The sequence below is a fragment of the Pan troglodytes genome, chromosome 12 (genome assembly GCF_028858775.2).
Source record: "Pan troglodytes isolate AG18354 chromosome 12, NHGRI_mPanTro3-v2.0_pri, whole genome shotgun sequence".
NCBI classification, from domain to species: domain Eukaryota; kingdom Metazoa; phylum Chordata; class Mammalia; order Primates; family Hominidae; genus Pan; species Pan troglodytes.
The window spans coordinates 84,115,862-84,126,445 of record NC_072410.2 but is presented as its reverse complement, the minus strand read 5'-3'; the positions used below and the strand labels follow the sequence as shown (position 1 = coordinate 84,126,445).

Here is a 10,584-nt window from a genome sequence, read left to right as displayed (position 1 = left end):
GAGATGGGGTTTCACCATGTTGGCCAGGCTGGTCTCAAACTCCTGACCTCAAATCATTCACCCGCCTCAGCCCTCCAAAGTGCTGGGATTGCAGGCGTGAGCCACCAAGTCCAGCATGTACAGGTAGTTTTTATCTAAAATCAAGTATAGTGAGTTTGATTTGCAAAAATATATAAGTTGGGCTGGATGTGGTGACTTGTGCCTGTAATCTCAGCATTTTGGGAGGCTGAATCAGGAGGAAGGCTTGAGGTCAGGAGATTGTAACTAGCCTGGGCAACATAGCAAGACCCCATCTCTTAAACAAATTTAAAAATGAGCCAGGTGTGGTGGCACATACCCATGGTCCCAGCTACTTGGGAGGCTGAGGCAGGAGGATTACTTGAGCCCAGGAGGCTGAGGATGCAGTGAGCCATGTTTGTGCCACTGAACACCAGCCTGGCTTACGGAGAAAGACCCTGTCTCAAAAAGTAAATTAAGTAATTAAAATAAATTAAAAATGGGGCCAGGCGCGGGGGCTCACGTCTGTAATCCCAGCACTTTGGGAGGCCGAGGCAGGCGGATCAAGAGGTCAGGAGTTCGAGACCAACCTGGCCAACACGGTGCAACTCGTCTCTACTAAAAATATAAAAAATCAGCCAGGAGTGGTGGCATGTGCCTGTAATCCCAGCTACTCGGGAGGCTGAGGCAGGAGAATCACTTGAACCCAGGAGGCGGAGGTTGCAGTGAGTGGAGATCGCACCATCGCACTCCAGTCTGGGTGACAGATCAAGACTCCATCTCCAAAAAATAATTAATTAATTAAAAATATGTAAGTCTGGCCAAGCACGGTGGCTCATGCCTGTAATTCCAGCACTTTGGGAGGCCAAGGTGGGTGGATCACCTGAGGTCAGGAGTTCGAGACCAGCCTGGCCAACATGGTGAAACCCCATCTCTACTAAAAATACAAAAATTAGCTGGGCATGGTGGCACATGCCTGTAGTCCCAGCTACTTGAGTGGCTGAGGCAGGAGAATCACTTGAACCTGGGAGGTGGAGGTTGCAGTGAACCAAGATCATGCCACTGCACTCCAGCCAGGGCACAGAGTGAGACTCTCAAAAAAATATATATCTATATATACGTAAGTCAAACTATTGAGTCAGGAAGCCGATAGTTGAGTAAGCAACAATAACAAAAATATACTCATGGAAAGATAAGGAATGATTTGAGACAGTGGCTACTGAATGCCCATTAAGAAGAACTGACAATAAACAATGTTGGAGTTCAGAGAACTGACAAAGAGAACAGGAGTGTGGTAATGGACCAACGTGACTGGAGAGAATCTTTTCCAGGTCTTTTTATAGACAAACTGTAACTCAGTTTTGTTATTATAACTCAGAGAATTTTCTCTGCATAGCAGCTTGTCAATAGCTTAAAACTTTGTGTTGTTTTTATTTTTATTTTATTTTTTGAAACAGGGTCTTGCTCTGTCACCTCAGCTGGAGTGCAGTGGTGTGATCATGGCTCACTACAACTTCAACCTCCCAGGCTCAAGCAGTTCTCCAGCCTCAGCCTCCCAAGTAGTTGGGACCAGAGAAGCCCACTACTACACCCAGCTAATTTTTTTTTGAGACGGAGTTTCATTCTTGTTGCCCAGGCTGGAGTACAATGGCGCGATCTCCACTCATTGCAACGTCTGCCTCCTAGGTTCAAGCAATTCTCCTGCCTCAGCCTCCCGAGTAGCTGGGATTACAGGTGACTGCCACCATGCCCGGCTAATTTTTGTATTTTTAGTAGAGACAGGGTTTTACCATGTTGCTCAGGCTGGTCTCGAACTCCTGACTTCACGATCCGCCTGCACCAGCCTCCCAAAGTGCTGGGCTTACAGGCATGAGCCACCGTGCCCAGCCTAATTTTTTTTACTTTTAGCAGAGATGAGGTCTCGCTATGTTGCCCAGGCTGGTCTCAAACTCCTGGGCTCAAGTGATCTTCCTGCCTTGGCCTCCCAAAGTGCTGGGATTACAGGCATGAGCCACTGCGTCCGGCCTGGAGTGATTTTATGAAAGCAGGGTCTGACCCCTCCCAGGAACAACACACCTTGCCATTTCTGTGTTGAATGAGGAGGTGGTGGCAGCCTCCAAGAGCTCAGATTTCCTCACGCCTGGCTTCCCAAGCACTCAGTTTTGGGGACTTACCTCTATCTGATAAGAGACAGACCTTGGCTGGGCACAATGGCTCACGCCTGTAATCCCAACACTTTGGGAGGCCGAGGCGGGTGGATCACCTGAGGTCAGGAGTTCGAGACCAGCCTGACCAATATGGTGAAACCCTGTCTCTACTAAAAATACAAAAATTAGCAGGGCATGGTGGCATGCACCTGTTAGTCCCAGCTACCCAGGAGGCTGAGACAAGAGAATTGCTTGAACCCGGGAGGCGGAGGTTGCAATGGGCCGAGATCACGCCACTGCACTCCAGCCTGGGCAACAGAGTGAGACTCCCTCTCAAAAAACAAACAAACAAAAAAAACACACAAAAAAACCAGACCTTATTCTTCACCTGGCCACCCTGACACCTCCCCTTCTAGTTAGAGGAAATGCTATCTACTTCAAGTAATTCTTTTTTTTTTTTTTGAGACAGAGTCTCTCTCTGTTGCCCAGGCTGGAATGCAGTGGTGTGATCTTGGCTCACTGGAAGCTCTGCCTCCCAGGTTCACACCATTCTCCTGCCTCAGCCTCCCGAGTAGCTGGGACTACAGGTGCCCGCCACCATGCCCAGCTAATTTTTTGTGTTTTTAGTAGAGACGGGGTTTCACCATGTTAGCCAGGATGGTCTCAATCTTCTGACCTTGTGATCCGCCTGCCTCGGCCTCCCAAAGTGCTGGGATTACAGGCATGAGCCACCGCGCCTGGCCAGTAATTTTCCTTTTACATAAATGCCATAATCCCTTTTCCCTTTACCTTATAATCTCATCCTCAGGCCCTTACCCCAAAATAAAAATAAATACCTCCTGAAATTTGACAGTGCTTCATTTTCTAGATTACTACCTTGCATCTGACTTCCCTGCAGATGGAGAATTGCCCCTAGATTTAGGGGTTTTGTTTGTTTTTAAGTGCACAGATATTCCTTTAGAGTTTCACTGTGGGATAAAAATAGGATATTAGGGTGAGAAAAATCAAGGTTTGTGCCTGACAGTTGATTCAAGCACAAGGTAATCCTATTTGCGACAATATGTTAGTTAAACCCTTCAAAGGAAAATGAAATCGAGAAGTGTACTCCTTACTTTTTTTTTTTTTGAGATGGAGTCTCACTCTGTCACCCAGGCTGGAGGCAGTGGTGCAATGTCAGCTCACTGCAACTTCCGCCTCCCGGGTTCAAGCAACTCTCCTGTCTCAGCCTCCAGAGTAGCTGGGACTACAGGCACATGCCACCATGCCTGGCTAGTTTTTTTTTATTTTTATTTTTAGTAGAGATGGCGTTTCACCATATTGATCAAGCTGGTCTCGAACTCCTGACCTCAGGTGATCCACCCGCTTCTGCCTCCCAAAGTGCTGGGATTACAGGCGTGAGCCACCGCGCCCAGGCCTCTTTACATTTTAGGGAGACATCATGGTACATTCATTTTCTACCAAATGGAGTAAAAAGAGCTTCCGTAGAGACATTTAGCATTGGGCAGGCAAATACATTTATTTCCTTCTGTAACAGCATGTGCTTGGCAGAACACTGAGAACTGGAGGTTGAGAAAAAAAAAAGTGGTCTTCCTGCTCACTTTTCTAAGACATCCTTGCTAACACAGCATTGCCAAAGGGCTTGCGTGTGAATCACCACAAAGTTAAGTGGCTGATGAAACTGAGAGTTTATGAGAATTTCTGATGAAGCAGCACATAGGAGTGCCTGTCGGTTATTGTATGAGTGTGATGCAGTCTATAATTTGACTTGTTTGGGGCTTTTTATTATTATACGTTGAGCTTCACTGAAGCCTGTTGCAAGCTTTTTTATTTTTCCTTTGCTATCAGAATTCTTCTGCTTCATGATGGAGAATTGAGGCTTTATGGCAAGAATGCTAAATATTCCTTAAATTACAGACAGAAGAAGCTGAGAGATAGTTATTATGTTTTATTAGCATCTGATTCCAGGCACATAAACCCAATTCTCATAATTTCCTAATCAAAGATGCATTTCATTTCTGCACTCACCCCAGTCTAGTTGGATACCCTCTGAAGTACCCAGGAACCAAGCCAAGAGCAGTATCAAGAAAAGATAGATGATTATGCAGATGGCTTGAGTAAAACTTGTCTTTAGGCTCCCAGCACCCTCCCACTTCCTAGGCTCAGTACTCCTCTAAAGTTGCCAGACTTAGCAAGGAAATACATAGGTGCCTGCATGTTATCTCATTAAGGCCCTTAATAGCTTTATCTTAATCCTTCTGCCATCAGAGCCTATTTTTTTGGGGAAAAAAATTCAGATTACTCATCAAGCCTTAGAGCAAGATTTCTCTAAATCTGGTCCCAGATAATCTGCAGAAGAATAACTTGGGAACATGAAAAATGCAGATTCCTGAGTTTCACCCTAGACTTCCAGAATTAGAAATTCCAGAGGTGGGGACTGGGAATATGCATTTTAAATGTCCTCAGCAAATTCTGAGACACAATCAAGCAAGACAATTATTTAATAACCGTAGTGTCTTTCCTCTCCAACTGTACATATCTGAAGACTCCATCCTACTTGTAGAAAAGGAGATAACAAAGGTTCAGTACCTGGCATTTACAAGGACCTCTATAAATACTTGTTTCCTGAATCCCTTCTTAAAGGAACTGTGGACTTCAGGAGCCAGAAGACACCAGAGGTCCCTTTCCAGTCCCTTGAAGTAAAATAAGTCTGAGGCTGTCTCTAATCACCTCCGCACACCAAGGGCCTAATCCATCTACCTGACCCTGTCTGGTCCAAGCTCCTCAAGGCTGGCACAGCTTTGGCCGTCAGGAGAGCCTTCTGGGCAGTGGCTCTAACAGAACCATGTCCAGGACTTCATCCGTGGGACAAAAAGAGTGAATCTTCAGTAAGTCTGTGTGCAGAGAAGCCTGAGATGATTTACCTCATTTCTAAACTACTACTGTACTTCGTTGTTGTTGTTGTTGTTGTTGTTGTTGTTGTTTTGAGACGGAGTCTCGCTCTGTCACTCAGGCTGGAGTGCAGTGGCGTGATCTCGGCTCACTGCAAGCTCCGCCTCACGGGTTCACGCCATTCTCCTGCCTCAGCCTCCCGAGTAGCTGGGACTACAGGCCACCACCACCACTCCCAGCTAATTTTTTTTTTTTTTTTTTTTTTTTTTTTTTTTGTATTTTTAGTAGAGGCGGGGTTTCACCGTGTTAGCCAGGATGGTCTCAATCTCCTGACCTCGTGATCCGCCTGCCTCGGTCTCCCAAAGTGCTGGGATTACAGGCGTGAGCCACCGAGCCCGGCCAACTACTGCTGTACTTCTTACCCCCTGTATCAAAGAGTTAAAATCTAATTTTCTCCCAAGATCGGTCTCACTGTAAGTCTGCTATCTGTATTTTCCCATTCTTCGTCTGATAGCCACCGACATTAATGACCAGCTCATTACATGTTGAGGTGTGGGGAGATGGGGGTAGAACACTGTCAACCCAGGATTCGAGTTTAGAAAGACTACAAGCCCCAAAATGCAATTTCACCTCCCAAAAACTACCATTCCCAACATGCAATGCAACCAGGACGAGCCAAGGAAAAGAAGAGCAAGTGTGGCTGCAAAGTTTGCCCCTCTTGTTACCCTCAGGCAAATGATTGATATAGAAAGCCCCCAGGGACTATTTTTTGCAGGAACGGTCACTCCCTAAATCCAGGCAGGGAAAGGGAGGAGTCTGAGCCGAGTCACGCCCCTTCTCCTGTAAACTTGGGTCGCCTCTAGCTTAGCGAGCGCTGGAGTTTGAAGAGCGGGCAGTGGCTGCACACGCCAAACTTTCCCTATGGCTTCGGTGACCAGGGCCGTGTTTGGAGAGCTGCCCTCGGGAGGAGGGACAGTGGAGAAGTTCCAGCTGCAGTCAGACCTCTTGAGAGTGGACATCATCTCCTGGGGCTGCACGATCACAGCCCTAGAGGTCAAAGACAGGCAGGGGAGAGCCTCGGACGTGGTGCTTGGCTTCGCCGAGTTGGAAGGTGGGTTGAACTGTGCCCTGGGCTGCGAGCAGGCCCCAGGCCCACGCTACATACCTCCCGGATCTAGCGGGCCACTTGCAATGCGAGGGACCAAGGGGGAAAGTCGCCTAGCTTGGGACCGTCTGACTTGCAAGCGCATGCATCATAGAGGGCCGTGCGGCCATCCGGCATTTGGGAAAAACTATAATAAATAAGCTATGGGAGTTGGCCTCTGGTTATCCGTTCAGGCTTTGCCCCAGTTAACGTAAAAGGTCAGCTGATGGTATGATACACTTCAGCGATCCTGGAGCGATCTTTGAACTGCCTAATCTTTGAACTGCCTGATACCTGGAGAAGGCTGGAGAGGAAAGAGCAGGCAAGAGGGGGTGTGGCTCCCACTTCCTCCCTTCTGAAGAAGGAAATTCAAATACTTGCCTCTTCTACTTCCTTCTTCCTTGATCAGATTATCTTTGAGGCCTGGTTGTCTCAGAAATGCTCCAGTAAGCTCAGTGGTTGCCTAGTACACCAGCTACCCAATAACCATTTAGGAACAAAATAGAGAAGACCAACTCAGTGTCTTCTCAGAGATCAGGTCTCCTACCAACTAGGATGGACTTTTATCCCAGAATCCATGGGCAATTAGGATCAGGCATTAATTAATACATTTGAAAACTCTATTAATCCGACGACCTCATTAAACAGGACAGACAAGGTCCCCACTCTTGCGGTTTGGCTGGGGAGATAGACTTTAACTCAGTAATTGCATAAATAAAGAATGACAATTGCAGCTTGATTGCAGCAAAGGAAAATGTACATCATGCTCTCTTAGCACCATGGTGTAACTAGACAGAAAATGAGGTGTGAAATAAAGCTGGCAAAGGGAAACTGAGAGTTAATACTCTCTGCTCAGTGGTTGGGGCGTAGACAAATTCTGCTGGAGAGGAGGTTTGAGGTTTTCCTTTTGGTGTGTCATTCTGTCTGTTTGGTTCTTCCGATATGTAAGATATGTAACTTGGCTCATGGTTACATGTTGGCCAGACCAGCCTGGCCAGCATGGTGAAACCCTGTCTCTACTAAAAATACAAAAAAATTAGCTGAGCATGGTGGCACGTGCCTGTAATCCCAGCTAGTCAGGAGGCTGAGGCAGGAGAATAGCTTGAACCCAGGAGGCGGAGGTTGCAGTGAGCCAAGATTGCGCCACTGCACTCCAGCGTGGGTGGCAGAGCGAAACTCTATCTTAAAAAACAGAGAGCAAATTTCAATTCCTCAGGGAAAAAAACAAAACTCAGCTTTCTGTTGAACACCACCATGCCCGGCTAATTTTTTTGTGTTTTTGGTAGAGATGGGGTTTCACCATGTTGGCCAGGCTGCTGGCGGGCACCTGTAATCCCAGCTACTTGGGAGGCTGAGGCAGGAGAATCACTTGAATCTGGGAGGCGGAAGTTGCAGTGAGCCGAAATTGCGCCACTGCACTCCAGCCTGGGCGACAGAGTGAGACCCCATCTCAAAAAAATAAAAATATACTCTAACCTTTCCCTCTGCCTTTCTGTGTAACAGCTGACCATAAAGAAATTAAGACCCTCATTCCAGAGGGGTCCTGCCCCATACCCGGAGGAAGGAATGCTGCATGGGGAGGCCAAGAAAAATCTGAACACAGGCCTTGCCGAGTTTCCCCACTCACTCTATTAGCAACAGATCTTACCCTTTTGGTCCAATCATATTTCTATGTGGCTGTCCATGTTCCACTGGACCTAAGCATAGAAATGGATTGTTTTCCTTGTATCTGTCGGTCTTCATTCTGAAAGCTCCCGTGTCACATAAAACTATAATCAAATAAATTTGTTTGGCTTTTTTATGTATTTTTTATTTTTTAGAGGTGGAGTCTCGCTCTGTCACCCACGCTAGAGTGGAGTAGTGCAATTATAGCTGACTTGCAGCCTCGAACTACTGGCCTCAAGCAATCCTCCCACTTCAGCCTCCCAAAGTGCTGGGATTACAGACATGAGCCACTGTGCCCAGCTGTTTTGCTTTTCTCTTGTTACCCTGTGTTTGTTGTAGAGGTGTGGGCTGTGACTCTTACAGGGGAGATATACAACACTCTGTTACTATTTTGATGGTGCTCTGATACTACATTTCTAGCGCATTAAAACCTATGTTAACAATAAACTGGTAACAGTGGTTGTTAAGAAAGGATCCCGGGTACCCAGGGTGCAGAGGATGGGAAGGAGACTTAATTTTCACTGCATATTCTTTTAAACCATCAGAGTATGTAAGTATATATAAACCAACAGAGGTAAATAATTTAAAGTAATAAGACTTGACAGAGGCCGGCATGGTGGCTCACACCTGTAATCCTAGGAGTCCAAAGTGGGAGGATCGCCTGAGGCCAGGAATTTGAGACCAGCCTGAGCAACATAGTGAGACCCTGTCTCTAAAATAAATAAATAAAAATAAATAAATAAATAAATTTAAACTTAAAAAAAATTTTTTTAAAGACTTGACAGAATAAGGGGTTATCTTGACATTACCATATCCCAAAAATGGTTTTGAGCCATGCGGAAGATCTGAGCGTGGATAATTCCATGAGACATGGTCCTTTTGTAACTGCAGAGTTAGATATGAACAATCTTCAATTTCCCAGACAGGTTATATAAACTGTTTGGATGACAGCCATAACCAGAGGTCAGAATGGTTCAGTTTCTCCCTGGGAAAATGGGATTTTTTTTCTTTCATAGAATTCTAAAGAAGAAAATTATATAAATTTTTAGTTACAGTAAGAGAGGAGACCACCCCTCATATTGCCTTATGCCCAACTTCTGCCTCCAAAGAAAGAAGCAAAAACTAAAAGGCAGAAACGAAATCCACAGGCAGACAGCTCGGCACTACGCCATGGGCCTGGTAGTTAAAGATCGACCCCTGACCTAACCAGTTATGTTATCTATAGATTCCAGACATTTTATAGAAAAGCAATGTGAAAATCCCTGTCCTGTTGTGTTCTGTTCTGATTACCGGTGCATGCAGCCCCCAGTCAGGTACCGCTGGCTTGCTCAATCGATCACGACCCTCTCACGCAGACCCCTTTAGAGTCGTAAGCCCTTAAAAGGGACGGGAATTGCTCACGCGGTGAGCTCGGCTTTTGAGACGCAAGTCTGCCTTCTTTAATCCGGTGTCTAAGGAGTTTTGTCTGCGGCTCGTCCTGCTACAACAGCCTAGAAAAATCAGTAATGCCTCCTATGAGTTTTTCAACCTTTTTTTGTATTTAAAAATGTTTTTTGCCGGGCACGGTGGCTCACGCCTGTAATCCCAGCACTTTGGGTGGGTGGATCACAAGGTCAAGAGACGGTGACCATCCTGGCCGACATGGTGAAACCCATCACTACTAAAAATACAAAAATTAGCTGGGCATGGTGGCGCATGCCTGTAATCCCAGCTATTCAGGAGGCTGAGGCAGGAGAATCACTGAAACCTGGGTGCTGGAGGTTGCGGTGAGCCGAGATTGTGCTACTGCACTCCAGCCTGGTGACAAAGCAAGACTTCATCTCAAAAGAAGAAAAAAAAAAGTTTTTCTTTTTTTTTTTTTTTTAGTGCAGTGGCGCTATCTCGGCTCACTGCAGCCTCCACCTCCTGGGTTCAAGCGATTCTCATGCCTTAACCTCCCAAGTAGCTGGAATTACAGGTGGGCACCACCACACCCGGCTAATTTTTGTATTTTTAGTAGAGACGGGGTTTCACCATATTGGTCAGGGCTGGTCTCAAACTCCTGACCTCAAGTGATCCGCCTACCTCAGCCTCCTAAAGTGCTGGGATTACAGGTGTGAGCCACCACGCCCAGCCTAAAAATATTTTTCATCGGCATGTCCCACCTACAGTCATTATGATTTCTTTCAAAGCCTGTGCTGAAAATATTTGCTTATAAGCCACAGGTATAAACAACCTACCCATACAATCATTGAAACGCCTTCCTTTTCATGTTTCCCCCAGTTGCCACCAAAGACCTGGCTATTAACTGCCATGAGAGGCATTAAGGAAAAAATAGAAAAAGTAAATTTAGTGCCTTTAGAAAACCTGGGTTCAGAAGCAGGGATGAGGGAAAAAAAGGATCAGGTTAGAGGCTGCAGTTTATTGTCGCTCACGCCCAGGAGCACCCTGGTGGGAGCATTGAAAATTCCTGGTTTAAAGTTCTGCTTTCTTCCTTAAAGCTGTGCGACCCCGGGCAATTTACTTAAACTCTCCAGACCTATTTTCTCACGTGAAACAAATGGATTGTGATGATTTAATGAGCTATGGGCTGTGATATGTGTCTAACCATATCTGACCACATATTTGATACGTCTCTGACCAGAGTGAGCAATTAATCATTTTTATCCCCTTTCTTTCCTTTGCCCCCAAATACCATCTCTGACTCTACTAGAACTTTTTATTTCACTTAATTAACACTGCAAAAAATGGCATGGCGATTCA

The 10,584-nt window shown here is 46.0% G+C and overlaps 1 protein-coding gene across 2 annotated transcripts in view; it reads left to right on the top strand.

Moving 5' to 3' along the window:
* The first annotated feature begins 5,689 nt into the window (after positions 1–5,689).
* GALM (galactose mutarotase) overlaps positions 5,690–10,584 on the top strand; it is a 73,243-nt gene continuing 68,348 nt past the window's right edge. Inside the window, exon 1 of one of the 2 annotated variants that reach the window (XM_009442346.4) lies at positions 5,690–6,144. In XM_009442346.4, the coding sequence (XP_009440621.1) occupies positions 5,955–6,144 (190 nt within the window). In that variant the 5' untranslated portion in view covers positions 5,690–5,954. The remainder of the gene's footprint in view (positions 6,145–10,584) is intronic. The other variant, XM_054678349.2, reaches the window with a different exon arrangement.